Consider the following 17161-nt stretch of genomic DNA (forward strand, 5'->3'; position numbering starts at 1 on the left):
TAGGGGAGTGATAACACTGTATCAGAAGAAAGGTTTTCAGGGCTCTCCTCTATCATTTTGGTACAGAAGTGCATGGGGGTTGGGGGTATCAGAGCCCTTTTCGACCCCAAAAGTCTCAATAAGTGGATGAAGATTATGAAGCATAGCTGGAGCCCCTGACCTCTACCATGCCATCCCCTGCACTAGGACTTTGACTTCAGCGGACGCATATCCTTAGCCAACCGTACCATCTTAGACATACGAGACTCACCTACAGCAGGAAACTTTATCACTACTGAACACTCCCATTTAGCCTGTCATTGGCCCCCAGGATTTTTAGAGAAATGGTGGTAATAGCAAGACTCAGGTTGCAGGGAACTAACTTGAACCCCTTCCTGGATGACGTCCTAATCAGAACTCAATCACAATCAACAGCGCACAGGGGCATATCAGATGTTGAATCTCCTCCAGGCTCAGCTTCATCATGAGTACCAAGAAAAGTTCTCTGGTTCCATCTGGTAATTTATTTTCTTGCTCCAGAACTATAGGAACCATACCATAGTCCTATGTCTACAACTGCTAGGACTCCTGGTGTCATGCACTGGGATCATTCATGAGACTAATCACACATCAGAAGTCTTCAAGGCTTCAGACCAAAAGTGTAGGACCACTCTCCAGAACACATGAAAGATCAAGTACAAGTTCCAACACAGATTTTCAACTCCTTACAATAGCTTTAAGTCTATGACAACGTCACAAAGGCATGTCCATCTGCCGTAAAGAATCTATAGTCCAATTCCTCGCAACAAACATAAGCCTGGAGGGAAGCGGAGACCCAAACAGCCCAGGAACAAGGAAGAAAGGGTTCACAGCATAAACCTCCCAGAGCTCAGAGTGTTCAAACTAGGCATGCAAAGGTTCCAGCCCACCTTAAGAGGGAAACCACATGCTGGTTCAAGCAAACAAGATGACTGCAGTCACATTTACACAGCCAAGGGGAACAAGAAGTCCAACATCACACTCAGAAGCAACGGCGATAGTGAGGTGGGCAGAACAGTTCCACCTTTCCCCCTGCGCAATCCATATTATAGCAGAACCGAACCAAAAGCAGACTGGCTTAGCAGACACAGGGTCAACAACTCAGAGTGGCGCCTGAAGGAGGAGGTTTTCAATCTCATTGTTCAGACATTCGGTCTCCCTTCAACCGACCTATTTGCGAATCGTATGAACACTAAGAGGCCAAAATACTTCACAAGGGCAGCGGATTCCAGCTGCATGGCGACATGCCATATTGCACAGTTGGCTGCAGAGCCTCCTTTACAAGTTTCCACTCTTTCCCATACTGGGGAAGGCGGTTCAGAAAACAAAATGAGGATGGGCGACAGTGATACTGATAGCTCCCCACTGGTCGAGGAGACTGGCTCACAGAACGGATAGAGCTGATATTGGAGCCCCACTGGAAACAGGACATCCTCTTTCAAGGTCCTTTTCATCTGGACCCAAAGCAGCTTCAGCTAAGCCCGAATATTGAGAGGGAACCACTAGTGACTAGAAGGTCTTAGTCTGTCCTTCATAGTCATTAAGACATTGCTTTCATCTAGGAGAATATAGATACTAAAAGTGTATTACTCTGTCTGGTCCAGATTCAACAACTGGTGCCAGGAGCATGGTGCAAACCTCAGAAATCCGTAATTCCAACCATTCTGGACTTTCTCCAAGAAGGCATAGACAAATGCCTTCAGCCCAGTACCATTATTTGTCAGGTGTCTGTTAGTAGCATGCAATTGCAGGATCCTCTGGCTCCTGGCAAACAATCCACATCTAGCCAGATTCCTTCAAGCAGTCCAAAGCTAGATCATCAAATCAGACCACTCTTCCCAAAATGGGACCCTCCACTAGTTTTGAAGGTTCTGACAAGTCATCCCTTTGAGCCTCTGACTTCAGTGTTGGCTTATTTATCCATTAAGATTTGTGTCTTAGTAGCTGTCATGTCCACCAAGCAAGTGTCTGAGCTGGCAGCCTTATCTAGGAAGGAGCCTTACTGCAAGTTCCACAAGGACAAAGTGATGCTCAGGACACCAGAATCCTTTCTTCCTAAGATAAATTCCTCCCTCCACACTTCTGAAGACGATATTTTTCCTTCATTCTGTCCAAAACCATAACATCCAACTGAAAAGGAGTGGCACACCTTAGAAGTCAGAAGAGTGTTGAAACTCTCTCTAAGGTGTACAGAATCCACAAGATCAGGCTCCCTGGTCGTATCCTTTTGCCTGAAATGCCAGGGAATCAGAACTTCCAAGTTCTCTGTTGCTAGGTAGACTATATATTGTGGAAGTCTAAAGATCATTAGAGGCTCCTGTCCCAGAAGGGTCAAGGCATGATCCTGGAGATCCTGAGCAACCTCATAAATGGAACAAACAAGTGTGTCGCCATTGGAAATTTGCAAAGTGGCTACTTGGCCTACAGGTAACACTTTCTTTAAGCACAAGATTGATCTTCTGCAGAGGACCTGCAGGAAGGTGCTACAGTTGCTGGCCCAGAGATAAGCGAGCTCACAGAAAAAGGGGAGTGCTTCTTTTCTGACAAACTTTTCCTTCATAAGGCTCACTTGTACCAGATACCCAGAATTGGGGAAGATGCTGGAATGCAGAATAGGAAATTTTTTTTTTCCTGCTAGCAGTCTCTCCCACAATTCTATTCTCCCTGGATGGCTCATGAGTCAGGGATCAGGTATTAAGTGGAATCATTATCATGTGACTGTCTTCCTTGGTCTAATGCATATATTCATCTTATCTCTGGAATATTTGTTCATGATGTTATGCAAATTTTACAGCTTGGTAATAACTCATCTGGCTAAAAGCAGGAGTGGGGATGTGACTAGACCATGTCATGCCAAAACACTGGATCTGTCTCTGTGAGCTTCAGAGAGGGGAAAGCAACCCAGATGTCCAGAATTGAGGGCTATGCTGCTAGCAGAAAGGAAATTACGTATACGTTTTCCATTCCTATGTATGGAGCAGGTAGGATTCACTGCAGGCAAGAGTCTGAACCTGGCCCTACCCTCTGCTCTGTTGCATCATTTCCAAAATTACCCAGATGATTCGCTAGGCTGGTCCTGAAAGACACCTGCTTGCTCACTGGCTTATCTACTAAGTTAAGTGCAGTGTAGATGTTTGGGTTTGGGCTGGAGCCTGAATGTCTACACCACCATTAAACAGTCCCTTAGCCCGAGCTCTATGAGCCTGAGTCAGCTGGCATGGGCCAGCTGTGGGCTTTTAATGGCAGTATAGACATAACCTAAAGTGCTGACAGAGCTACAATTTACACACAGTGGCAGATCAAGTGTCACATAGGGACAAGGCTAATTAGTTCCAACTCTCAACAGTGTGATGGTTTCACTTTTACACTCTTTTGGAAGTTACGCCTGTGTTTCAGCTTGGACTAGTGCAGTGCTGCACTTTATCTAGGACTGCCTAAGAAAGTTATCCATAATTTGCAGCTTGCACAGAACACAGCAGAAGGATTGTACCTACCACCATCTGCTTCTTCACAGGTGGTGTCCAAGTGGAAGGGAATTAAAATCCAAAAATTAGGTACTCTAGTATCTAGACAAGGGAATTCACTGCACACACATCAAAAGCCAGGAGCTAATGAAGACCGCAAATGGCTCTTGCGAGGGCAAAAACTATCATGAACCACATAAGAGCAGATACCCAAATAAAAATAATATAGACTGTCAACTTTACTAAACAGCTAAAGCCAATAAAGATTTATTCAAACCATTACAGGCACTTGTAACATGAATGTTTCAGCTCGAATAGTGCATATACTGTATTTGCAGACTTATTGGAATTTTCATTGCTCTTCGTGAAGAAGGGCTCGATTCTGCAGACTTTACACTTCAAATGAATTCACTGGCCTGCAGTGTTGACTTTAGAGCAACTACCCACCGTGCAACTGGCAGATAAATGAATTGCATAGCTGGGCCTTACAAATCTCTGTTCAATACAAGAAAATATAAATCGCTTCAGTGTGTTTTTTTAAATGTGAGAACTAATAAAATGTCTTCAGAGCAGTCATCTATTGAAATAAGAGACCAAAATAATTAGATTTATATATATATATATATATATATATATATATATATATATATATATAATTTAAAACTATTCTGTACCAGTACAATATATTAATTTTACAAATGTAAAATTTATCAGCTGTTAAAGCATTTGCAAAACCACACATCCTACTGTAGCTTTATTGCACAATATCTATGAAAATATTAATTTTTAAATTAGAAAACAAATGCTTTCAATATAGAAGAGACAATCTGATTTAAAGAGACAGTAAGAAAATCTACTCAGAAAATAACAAACTTTCACAGGATACCAAGCTCAACAGGTGTATCTGTAGGCCCAGTTTACAATATAGTTTATAGTCAGTACTGGATGCTTTAATACAATCCTTGTATTGTACCTTTATAGTTACAAATCTAAATGTAATTCAGACTGGTTTCAGATATTAAGCATTGAGGCAATTCTAATGTTAACATTTTGAATACCTTTAGTACCACAATAACTACTTCCAACTAATTTCTGGCATCTACTTGTTGAATAGAATTGTGATTTAACACTGCACAGGTATGTTCCGTCACAACTCAGTTATTTTCAACTTGATAACTACTGCACTTTACCATGTAACATCTGTATATATAAAAACACCAAGTTAAAGTTGAGCCTTCATAAAACCAGTTTATAAATTTCAATTATAAAATTAATGTCAAGTGACAATTTCTTTTTTGGCCTGTATTAATTTCTCTCTCTATTAGAAAGGTAAGAGTACCTCCTACATGTAGTGTAAGCAGTAGTAAACAGAAGTGCTTGATTTGATACTTATGATGTATTAACATATGAGCTGTGTAACTTTTTAAATATACTCCTGGGTCTAAATATTCTAAATATCATTATAATTAATAAAATGTTTACAGCAGAACTTAGTAGAAAATCCAGTTTACCAAATAGGCAAATACATAAACTAGAGGCTGTGATATAGTAACATTTTGGTTTGTACAGTCTTCATGATCTGTGTTGGGAACTCTAAAGAACGTATCAATTAAAAGACCAGGAAATGGGATGGTTCACTGAAGTACATCAAAAACATATCCCTACTAAAGTAAAGTATGTGACTATAGTTTTTGCCTACCACAGTTTTTGAGTTATTTGGGGAGCTTATGTCCTGCATAAGCAAAGTCAATATGATTTTTTTGTTTAAATAGTGGTTATGAAATCACAAGTTATTTGCAGGTAGATATTTATCAAAAACAAAATCCATAGAAAAGTTTGCATCTATATAGGATTTCTTCCTAAAGATTCAAAGCAATTCCTTTCCAGAATAAGTTGCTTTTCTCTCTCATATCATCTCAACTAGCTGACTGTTTCTTTTTATATTAAGGACTCTGCAATGAAACACAGAGACAAAACATATTTCAGTGCCTCTTAAATTGTAGTTTTCCATTAATGTTTTGTTTTTACTGGAAAAAAATAAAACTTCTTCAAATATATACTGCATTAGATAAGCTAAAACATTCATTGCATGGGAATTTCTGATTCCAAATCCCCAAACATGTGCAAATTCCCATATGAAAGTTTTGGGGATATCCAATAAAAAGCCTATTCTTGATCATACTGCAAATATGTATGCAAAAGAAATTTTAAAGTAATGTTAAAACATTATAAAGCTTCATTTTAATAAAATAAACATTTTCTGTAACTTCAGTATAATACATGTTTGCAAAACTGAAAGGGCTTTTAAAAGTGCTAGTTAAAATACACAGAGGTTTTTCTGAACATACATGTATTAAGTCCCAAATCTACATGAAGGTGAATAGCATACTGTGCCTATAAGTTAGGCACACAGATTGGTTAAAAGAAACAACTGTCACTTGTCAATTAATCCAGCTTCTTTAATTTTCGTGTAGAAGAATTTCTCCAATATATTGGCACATTTGAAGTATTCACTCTCAGGGGGGTTGTACTCTCTGCAATTTGTAAAGACCCGCTGCAAGTCTGCCATGAATAATTTCTTAGACACGTAGTACCTATTCTTGAGTCGTTCACTCATGGTTTTCAGATCTGTACAGGAAAAAAAATATTAGCAATCTGATTCCTATAATACTAAAGACACATACAATGCTTGGGGTACACAATCTTTGCCATCAGCTCATTTCTTCAATGGAAAATTACTAATTCTTAATTACTTTTATTCCCTTAGGGCCTGATCCTGCTCTCATTGAAGTCAATAGCAAAACTGAACAGGAATGCAGGATCAAGCCCTGTGTCACATAAGCATCTTTTCCACTAACAATGAATGCAATTCTGCAGCGCCTAAAATGTCTCAATGTATAGGTTAAGGCATACTTGCTGTTCTCCTGATACTCTTGTTTGTCTCTGTAAGGCCCTGATCCTATAAGGCGTTGAGTCTCCTCAACCTCAGAAGTTGAGCTCACCACCTTGAAGGATGAGGCCCTACAGTATGTAAATAAAAAGTTTAAACTGTCATGTAATTTCTAGGTATCTGCATTAACAAAAACAGCATCAGGTTAATCAACATAAGCCATTCAGTTTGAATACAGCAAATAATGCACCTCCTCTATTACATATGGTAAGTAAAAGTGCATAGAAGTAATATACTGTGCAAAGAGTTAATCACTAATGCTATTTTATATTTTAATGAAGAGGAAAATCAAGTAAAATATACAGCGTTTTTATGAAACAAGATTTCTGTTTTTCAGCAATCTAAACAAGTGTATTTTACTGTCTACTGTTCAGCACCTTTGAAACAAAGTGACGAAAGTCCTCCACTATTTTTGCTCACAAAACATCAATGAACTCAACACACATCTAGACCTTACAATACATAGTTCAATACTAGGTCTTATTAAAACCTTGTTTCTATTTTGGGACGTGCTAGTACTGGATATAAAAATTGAGGTAGTGACATGCTTGCTGCGTGCATTGGTATAATCATATAGCCAGAATGCTTTTCCAGTTCACAGCTATATCATAGCAGTTCTGGAGTGCAGGCTCTAGAAACATGAAAGAAAAAAATTAATATTTTAATAAAATATCTAATCACCAGAAAAATCTTACTCATTGCCAAGGACCATGCATAATCCACTGCTCGCAGTGGTGATGCTGGCATATTCCCTGTAAAGCCATGAGATCCCTAAAGAAGAATGCACAGCTGCAAAAATGATATTCATGTCTCAGTTACAGTGGAGTGATAGTATCAGACCCTGCAGAAATAAAGATACTATGCGCTTTTTTCACCCGTCCTTCTGCCTTTGATCTGCAAAAAAGATGACACTCCAATCAAGAGGCATGCCCTACGTGAATTATGACTAATGTGAAATTCTTTCAGAAAAGAAGAATGGGTATGCTGAGTACCCACAAATAGCCTGGAAATCTTAGCTGCATAATTCTGCCATTTGCTAGGCTTGCACAGCATTCTACAAAAGAAACAGCTAACAGACACTCATGCTTCCACCTATGAATAGCAATGAAGCAAAAAACCTCAGTAACAGCTACTATAAAGGCAAAGGCTTATCCACTTCCTGTCATTTTGTACCTCCAACAACCTGGAACACTGCATTTATCTAATACCTAACAACTGTGAGCTTTCTGTCCTACTTACACCTGTGCTCATTTTTGGGGCCAGTGCTTGAGATCCTGACTCAGTTTTCACAAAGGCAAGCTCCTACTGTCTTTAGCAGAATGTAAATCAACCATACATATAAGTAAACTATTTTATTGTCTCTCTGACAGTAATCCAGTGACACTTTCATTTCCATTTTTACCAGTTTTTTTCATTAAATGAGTAAATGTGATAAAAATAATTAATTAATTGACATCTTCCATATATTAAAAATGGGTAAAGTCATTAAAACACTGGTTCTTTATCTGAGTATACAGTCAACATTTTCATCCCAATTCCTCAGAGGTTTTTTTCCTCCCAATTAGATACAACATTTGTACAGTCTGCATATAACAAACACAAAGCAACCACTGAGCTATGATTTCATGTGTCTCTTTCTGGAGCAATCCACAAATAACTAAAGCACACATCCGTTTAGGGAGAAGTTTCAAATGTTGCTAAACTTGATTTGTAAACTCCTTGATTTGTATGTTTTATTTAGTTGAACATAATGAAATATCCACCAAAATAAAACATACAAATCAACGAGAGAGAGAGAGAGGAATAAAAATTGCTGACACAGACTGCCTGGCTGTGAAAGAATCTCCGCTGAATCTCTCTTTTAATTTTTATGAAATGCATTATTAAATCAATGACATAAATGTCTTTAGATTGTAGAAAAAATTAATGCAGACATGTGTGAACAATACACACACCCCTACACAAATTAGGTATACCTTTCAGATTTCGGTCAAATTGCTATTTGGGCCACAGTTCTGCCTATGTCAAAACAGAGCTGCATAGCATTTTTAAATGCCAGCTAGATCCCCAAAGGCCCTTAAATCTAGTTTGTGAAGGAAGACTATAAATGATATTGGCAGTGGGGAAAATACCAGTAGGATGATGTCAAACCTCAGCTTTCTGCTACTGGAAAGAAATTCACATAAGGAAAATCCACTTTCTTAGTGGCAAATGTAGTGTAGGGAAAAAGAGAAAAACAGCCATTAGAATGTGTAAGTCACTGATTCTACAACCCAAAGCCACTGCCAAAAGTAATAAAACATTTTATGTAAATCAATTCTACCAGTGACTCCAAATTTACAAGCAGATACTGTGCACAGTAAGTAGGAGTATGCAAAAATATAACACAAAAGTATGCCAATATGTTCGTTACACCAAACTGAGGACATTTCAGCATGAAAATGGGTGAGGGTGGGAAAAGAACTGAAGCATGAAGGCAACGTGTTACCACTACAGGAGTTTGGAGCAGTGTTAGGGCTCCTTTCTGGGCCTTGAATGAGGTACACGTCTTTGGAAAAATGAAGGGAACACCATGTTTCTTACATGGAGTATTGGCAGCACTGAACCTTGAGTTCACAAAAACTAGGAATTGTGTAGTATATGCCAGCTGTATACAAGTCAAGCCCTTCCCACCCTGGAGACTCAGACCTTGTCAGACAAAAGTTGAACTGATTTATCAGTAAATGTGTTTAGAAACAGATTTAGTTAGATTAGTGCAATCCACCTTCTGAGGGCATTCTTAAATCAGATTAAGAGTACCTTGTATCGATTTAGCTAAAGTTGATTGCTTGCTGACATTAGCTTAGGTTATGTCTACGCTTAAACCGTTACAGGAACAGTTGCAGCACTGCTGTGTAGCCACTCACTACAGCAAACGGTGGGGTTCTCCTGTCACTGCTGTTAATCCACTTTCCTGAGAGGTGGCAGCTGGGTGAATGAAAGAATTCTTCAGTTGACCTAGTGCTGTCTACACTGGGAGTTAGGTAGGCTCAACTACATTGCTCAGGGGTGTGGATTTTTCACACCTGAGTGACGTAGTTGGGTCGATTTAACTTTTTAGTGTGGACTGGGCTAAGACAACATCTGACACACTTAAGCCAATTTAAGAGGGTCTAACACACGGCCTTGCACTGATGTAGCTAAATCTGCCTAAACTGATTTCGCTAAATCAGCGCAACTTGTGTGTGCAGGCCTGGCCACAGCACTGTGAAACGTAGTCCTCAAGCTAATTTCATGTTCAGCTCACGTGGGGATGATTGGTACCTTTAGGATTCAGACTGATTTGGGGAAAACATAAATGGTATTAATTCTACAAAGGATGCACACAGAAAAAGATTAACAGGTTGTACTAGTTTAACCATAACACTCTTTTGTCATGAAATCAAACAGTATAATCTAGCTCCAACAGTGGTGTAGAGTTTTCCCATTCATCTGACAGGGACGTTATCATCAAAGCTTAGCTGTGACCAGCAAAACTAGAAGATTCGTCCATTTAGTCATGCACCCTGGACTACCACAGGTGAACAGGAAAAAATCACATGAAATAAGGCGGCACTATTTAGAAATGATAAAGTTTAGAAAAATAAGTATCTGCAAAAGCACTCGGAATAACAGTGGAAACCAGATAAACCCAGGCTAGTTATCTATCTTTGGGACTACCTTCGGAGAAAGATCTGCCTTTGGACGTAGTCAGAAAACCTACCAGTCCAAACCAGAAAACCAACCCATAAAATGTGTTGCAATTTAGGCTTCACAGGAACTTTTAAAAAATAGAGCATTATTGTGGGTGTTTTACGTTTGATAACGCAAGGATGTAGAAATCTGGCAAAATACATTCATCCCACACAAGAAAAACACAAAGCTGAGGGCTGTTTATCTTTTATCATTGTTGATATGTTCAATCACATGATGATTTTTTTTTAAAGTGTCAGTATATTGGCAGTCAGAAGGAGAACAGTACAATGTGCAGGCTCACAACTCAAAAACTCTGAGCTTTCAGTTGTTTGGTGTTGGGAAGCTAAACTTATCTTCACCTTAAAATGAAGGCTGACAGAGTTTATTTTATCCTCAGCACGCGACATTTGAAAAAATGAAGACTAATATTTAGATTTTGGGCTTGCCAATCCAGGCAGTAAGTGTTCTTTATCATAATAAAACTGTTCCGAGTAAATGGTGGCCTAAACCCTGTGCACAAAGCAGGTTCATAATATTTAGCAATATGGCATTCATTTTCATCGCTGGTAGAGAAAAGAAAATGAAATACCTCTGCTTTAAGAGGATACTGGAAGGTGATTATTATTTTATACAAACACATATATTTCCTATATGGAAAGGATTAGTTCAGTACAATAATCATTAAGTCAGATTGGTGGGCATGTTCCTAGTAACTAATCGAGGACTCCACAGAAAAGCTAGGTATTGCCATCTCTACTTTTTAGAATGACCACACCACACCTTAAGCCTGTGGTGGCAGGGGCGTTGTCTGGCTTGCTGGGGGAAGCACTACACCTCTTTAAAGGGCAGAGGCATGGACGTTGCTGCAGATTCAGAGCAGGTTAGCCTGGGCATGCGGACTCATCCCCCGCAGGTGACCAGAAGAGTGGGGAGTACTTAGATGCAAGCCAAGCAGGAAAAGGTCTCTTTTAATTGGACCAGGCAGAGCAGCACCCACCCTCCCAGCCATAAAAGTGGTGAAAGACCATGTTTGGTCAGGATCACTACACTAATGACTCCTTTCTTGGGGTGGGGGTGGGGGGGGGGAGATTGGAAAAGAAATTTTTCCTCACCACCAGATTGGCCAAGACAGCGTGTGTGTGTGGGGTTCACCTTCCCCACAGTACATTTGGGGGGTGGGGGTGAGTGCTTAGTTGAAGCGAGCATAGAACAGGAGTTTGGCTGTGATGTCGCAACTCATTCTGTAAGCCTGGGGTGAATGCCCAGGGCACGGACTCTGCAGGGAGAGAACAAAGTGATCAGATACATGGTTTGGTAAAGGATTTGAAGGAAGTGTTTGTTAAAGGAATGGAAACGGGGGTGGGGCAGAAGGGAAGGCGCCTATGATTGGCACGACAGGGAGCCAACCACTCCCCCCCTCGATAGCCACTTTTACCCTCTGACTGGCGCGGCAGGGAGCGAACACTCCCACCCCTTATATAGCCCACTTTAACCCTCATTCGAGGTGGAAGGCTCTTAAGGACCCAGCAGCCAGTTGGCTGGGGACCAGGATGAAAAGTGGCGGGGCTGATGGAAGCCCTCTCCCCACCCTATGCAGACACTGAAATGGTCATAGAGTTACCTGCACTTTACACTTTTATCTGCTGGGTGCACCCAGCCAATTGTTAATAAAGTTGCTGCCTAAATGAAACCACATCCAGTGTCTCCTGTCCTTTCGGTATAGCCAAACAGAGGGCTTTCTTTGCCCTACAGACTGATTCACAGAGATACCAACAGTGGTCTCAATGAAGTTGTGTTCTGTTCTCCGATCAGAAGAGAAAATGCCGTGACTAGAAGCAGTAAGAGAGGGAGGAATGATATTGTAAGGCAATGAATGCATAGTTTGATTCAGTTTTAGTTCTGTGGTGCCACAAAGCAAATAAGTATTAGTTTAGAACAGGATGGAATCACTATCTAGGATTGTACAGCATAGCAGCCAAAGGCAATGTAAACATTCAATTTTTTTCTCATTAGCAGTTATGTTGCAATAGAAGGGCCATAAAAAACGCACACCCTGATTTTCAAGATCTCAAAATAAAAATGTTGTAAGACTGGTTATGATAATTAGCACATGTGCTAAGCTTAAACTGAAACAAGTACTTGATTGACATTTAAATTACAAGTTAAATGAGTGAGGAGGAGGGACGGACAGGAGGGCAGGACATAACTAGGGCAAAGTCAAGAGACCATCACTCTGTTGCCCTTCCTGCTGACCAGAGTGGGGGAGGAAGTGTGGGGGGGGTGGGGGGGAATATTTATACCCAGCCAATCACAGAGAGGCCCTCTTTTATGCTGTTTGGGGTTTTTTTTGCCTTCGCCACAGCAGGTCTGGGACACAGTGGGGCAGAGGGGGTAGGTTATAATGTTGCAACTTGGTACACAAAACTTGCAGCAGATGTCCAGTGCAGGTAATCAGTATGGAAGGGACACTGTTACTGGATAAAATGGACTGGAGAAGGATTTGAAGGAAAGCATCCCTTAAAGGAGCTGAGGAAGGGGGTTTGAGGCTCCTTTGTCTTGCATAGTAGGGAGTTGACCTCCTTCCTTTCATAACTTCCTTTCAGCTCAGGCGAGGGGAGAGGTCCCAGCAGCATGATGGCTGGGACCAGATTGGGTATTATGTGGAAATGATTAAGGAAAGAATGAGGACTTGCGCTGTACAATTTACTGCCGGGTACTCCCAGATATTTCAAATGAACAAAGTTTTGGCCTAATGGAACCACACCTATTGCCTCCTGTCTTTCTTCCAGCACAACTGGACAACAGGACCTAGGCTTCTAAGTCACTTAGGTGAGTCTGGAAATGTTGTCTGTGGGTTTTTTAACAAGTTAGATAAAAATACACAACAAAATATGCAATGATAAATTACCCTTCATGTAAGATCATATCTCCAAACGTTTCTTAACCCATACAGTTAGCTAAAAGGTGCTGGAACAGACCCAGTTTAAGAGGTTGCTGGGAGCCTCTCAGGTACTGTAATATTTTGTGCTTTCCTACAGGAGTACATAATACAGATGCTTCACTGAGGTTACGAACTATTCATACATTTCAACTGATAGCAATATATTTTTGCAACTGCTGAGTTGCAAACTAATCGCACTGCAAGCAATACATTAGAAAACGTTTGTAACAATAAATCTTGATGACTCTACTTGTCTCACATGTCTCCAGCTAGAGAGATCTGTAAGTTTATACTTTAAAAATGTTAATGGCATTACCCATGGGAAACCTTATAACTTCATAATATCCAGGAGCTTCTGTTCTCTTCACAGGTTCCATGAAGGGCCAAGCGCTTTGATGGCTCTTTGGTAAAGAAAAAAGTAAGGTATCTAATATGGAAACTCCATATTGGAAATCATTTCAAAATCTTTAAAGTAGGTAAACTAAAACTAATACCCACCTTCACCTGCTGCAGGATGGTTTTTAATGTGCTGTAAAGCTGATCTGGATCTTTGGGTTCTTTACTTGAAAGAAAATATTAACAAAGAAGATAAGCTTTATCTCTTATGTTCATTTTCTACGATGCTATACATTACATAAGAGCAACTCACAAATTTACAACATTTTATCACCAATGGAAAAATAAGACCCAAGAGCCATTCTACAGCAGCTTCCTTATCTCCGTTTTGTGATAGATGGAAAGAAATATTTCAAAGTTACTCAGTTTAGAGACGTTTGTTCTCAAAGGATTCCCAAACTGCTTCATCATTATCCTTTGTCCAAGCAGTACTTACCCTCTGTCTTTTCCACTTGGTTTCCAGCCAGTCTCTCCTGCACACCAACAAAATTAAACATTACATGAGAAGTACTTCAGGTTGAAAGTTAATATGAATCTAAAAAGTTAATAAAATTACAGTACTCCCTCAATAAAACGCTTTCTAAAGACTAATCCTAATAAAACTACAGCACTCTAGCTCCCACCCCATGTAATTTCCTACATACCACACTCAAGTATATTGTAACATGCTCTACAAGGAATGCACTGCTTTTTAAAAATTCTTTACCATCTTTTATCATTGCATCTAGCCTCTTCTATGTAAAGAAAATAGATGTAAAAATGATTCAACACAATAATTTCCTATGGACATAAAATATATTACACAGACAACTGAAAAAATAACTGGCTGTAGTTTTGTTGTACCCAAATAAGTATCTATTTAGCATAGGACTGTATTGTGGTCTAGGATTGTAGACATAAGATGGACTCAGAAGGAAAATGCCGATTGCACTGTGAAGCAAAACAAAGGGGGCAGAATTAAATAAATGTATGTAGAGAAGCACTACACTAGAATACTTAGGGAAGTCTCTAAGCAAAAGTGAACAATTGTACTAGAAACAGATCCAGCCTGTCTTATATCAGATTAATAGGATAATTAAATTCTATTAAAAAAACAATACTTGGCAAATTCAAATTTCTCTAATCTTGGGCATTGTCTGTTTTGATGTAGCTCCACATTAACAAAGGGAGGTTGGTACATACTAATTCCAGGAATGCTTTCTATAGGAATCTGTCGTACTCCATCTTTGAAGCAGGAAAGGCCAGGATACACTTTTCGAATCTGCGCTTGTTTCCTTTCAATCAGCTTTTTAATGATCTGTAATAATATTGCAGAGAAGGGGGTGGGAGAGAATTTTAGTTTTGAAAGTCAAGGAAAGTAGTTGACTGGCTCAAAGGCAAAGTGGTAGAACATTAAAGAAAACCATGGCAGTGAGAAACTTAACAGGCCCCTGATCTCACAGAGTTCCACTGAAATCAGTGAGCATTTCGGGTGCATAAAGAATGCAGGATTGACCCCATCAACAAATGTTTTACTAAATGAGAACACTGCTTATACTCCCGATTTTAGAAAAACCTGTTCCATTTCAAAATCTTAAACTGTGGAAGGTGCTTCTCTGTTAATGAGCTGCCATTTTACTCACGTTTCCCCCAAGGAAGTCTAGATGGATTATATAGATTGAGATACAAATTTAATTCAAAATCTGAATGCATAAAAAGTCAAGAATCGGAAGATAAATTCTATTCTATTTTTTCCCTTTGGTTACCTCAGTTCTAAGTAATTTGGTTTTCTGCTCTTGATGTACATTAAAATGCTTAACTACATTTTCTCTCTCAAACACATCATGGTCAAGATGACTGCTTCCTGTTTAATTGTTCTTTTATACATTTAGGACACTTAATATTGGTTACTTAACTTTTTAATTAGTTAGCGATCTAATCAATATCTTTTAAATTACAATAGTTTTCCTTTAATAGTGTGGGGGAGAGAATTTTCTTCAAAAACAAAAACCACCACCACATCTCCCCCTGGGGATTTCTAAAGACTCATCCTTTACTATTTTTCTCTCAACAAAATTCAGATTTTTGACACACCTGATAAAATGTCAAAGAACTACAATATGGGCCACACCAGAGGCTTAGTACTCCAGCATGTTGCAAAAGCCAAGTTAGAAGGAAGAGGTGATATCCTCAAACTCCACCCACAATCCCAGAATTAATGGACGTTACAGAAGTAATGAGTGGTGGAATAGTTAATCTTGACATTTAAATCATGTTAATTAGACTTCAAAGACAACAAGTCATCAAGGTGATTTGGGATTTTTCATTCCTCCCAGAACTATTGTTTTTTGTTTATTGACAGACTATGCCAGACAGCAGTGTGTTGGTTCACATTCAGAACCTTCTTCTTTGCAGCCACAGGAGTACAACCAATTCTTTAAGTAGAAGCTTAAATTCTGTACAAGCTGATAGAACTAGAAAAATCTGAATATGGAGTATTTCAAAGTATTTCAAACTGAGACACTTCAACTTCCTTTGAAACATTTTAAACAAAGGTGAGTAGTGAAAACCGCATAAAATAACTAAGCACCCAGACCTGTTGTAAAATTTTAAAAAGCATGACTAAATGACTTAAGTGTCTAAGTCACCTTTGAAAATAGGCTTAAGGGTGATAAAAGGGTTTGTGTACACACAAAAGTTGTATACTTTAACAATTCCTGTAGTATGGGCTGCAATTATGCCGGTATGAAGGTGCTTATAACGCAACAGTTTATTCCCATGTAGGAAGGGGAATAAGCTATACTGGCATAAGGCATCTTTATACCATTATAACTATACCCATACCAGAGATGTTCAAGCATAACTGCTCTGGGGGGGGGGGGGGGAATCACACCTCTAACAGAAATCAGTACAAAATCTGTGTACAGATCAGGTCACTTTTGAAAATGTTATCCTTGGGCTGAATTTTCTGAGGGGGGGGAAAAAGGATATAGCCTACAGATACCTAAACTGAGAAGAAATCTGAAATTTCATCTGGCTGCCTGATTAGCTCAAAAATATGTTTTGTAATACACAGCATATGTCAAATTCAAGCTGCCCTGAGGTTCTGAAAGTTAGCTACTGCGCAGAAAAACTTTTTGCTCAAAAGGGCAAAATGTGAGAGAAATCTAAATAGATACAGGTAGTTCAATGTCACGAAATATACTACCACAATCAGATGGGATGACTATAGTTATCTACATCAATGTGGATTTGATTTAAATCAAATTGATTTAAATCATGATTTAAATCACTAGTCAGGAAGACTTGATTTAATCATGGATTTCTACATAAAAGTGCATTCTTGTTGATTGTTATAACCTTAATACATATTCTTCACAGGTAGAGGAACTTCATTAAAATATTCCCAAACTGGGTCTCTTTTATGGCCTGCTGCCACTGTAGGTTTTCCCTTCTAGTGAGAGAATGGTATGGTAGAAGTGAAGGCTACACTCACTCAGAAAGACCTCAAGACTTCTAGAATATGCTGCTCAAACAGTTTCACTTTTGTTTCTACTTCCAGTCCCTCCCTTCTCAAATTTATCTCCAGACTTCTTCTCCTTGTCCAGATCTATTCCACCCCCAACAATCTTCTATTCATTGAACTTTTTGAAACTTTGCACTTTTAGAGAGAGGTAAGGGATTGACTCTGTGGTTGAG

General features: G+C 39.3%; 1 protein-coding gene and 1 long non-coding RNA gene across 8 annotated transcripts in view; both read right to left on the reverse strand.

The window, feature by feature from the left end:
* Positions 1–3720: 3720 nt before the first annotated feature.
* Positions 3721–17161, reverse strand: part of KAT2B (lysine acetyltransferase 2B) — a 67296-nt gene continuing 53855 nt past the window's right edge. For 4 of the 7 annotated variants that reach the window (XM_038393487.2, XM_038393481.2, XM_038393484.2 and 1 more), the window contains 5 exons: positions 14666–14780; positions 13920–13956; positions 13586–13649; positions 13404–13488; positions 3721–6110 (listed from right to left, as the gene is read on the reverse strand). In XM_038393487.2, coding sequence (XP_038249415.1) covers positions 5917–6110; positions 13404–13488; positions 13586–13649; positions 13920–13956; positions 14666–14780 — 495 coding nt within the window. In that variant the 3' untranslated portion in view covers positions 3721–5916. The remainder of the gene's footprint in view (positions 6111–13403; positions 13489–13585; positions 13650–13919; positions 13957–14665; positions 14781–17161) is intronic. The other 3 variants (XM_038393485.2, XM_038393483.2, XM_038393486.2) reach the window with 3 other exon arrangements.
* On the reverse strand, positions 7306–13397 carry LOC122458954. Its single transcript, XR_006279326.1, has 2 exons — positions 11768–13397; positions 7306–11422 (listed from the first exon to the last, which is right to left on the reverse strand). It is a non-coding gene; the product is annotated as an uncharacterized LOC122458954 (long non-coding RNA).

This window comes from Dermochelys coriacea, chromosome 2 (assembly GCF_009764565.3).
Source record: "Dermochelys coriacea isolate rDerCor1 chromosome 2, rDerCor1.pri.v4, whole genome shotgun sequence".
Taxonomy (NCBI): domain Eukaryota; kingdom Metazoa; phylum Chordata; order Testudines; family Dermochelyidae; genus Dermochelys; species Dermochelys coriacea.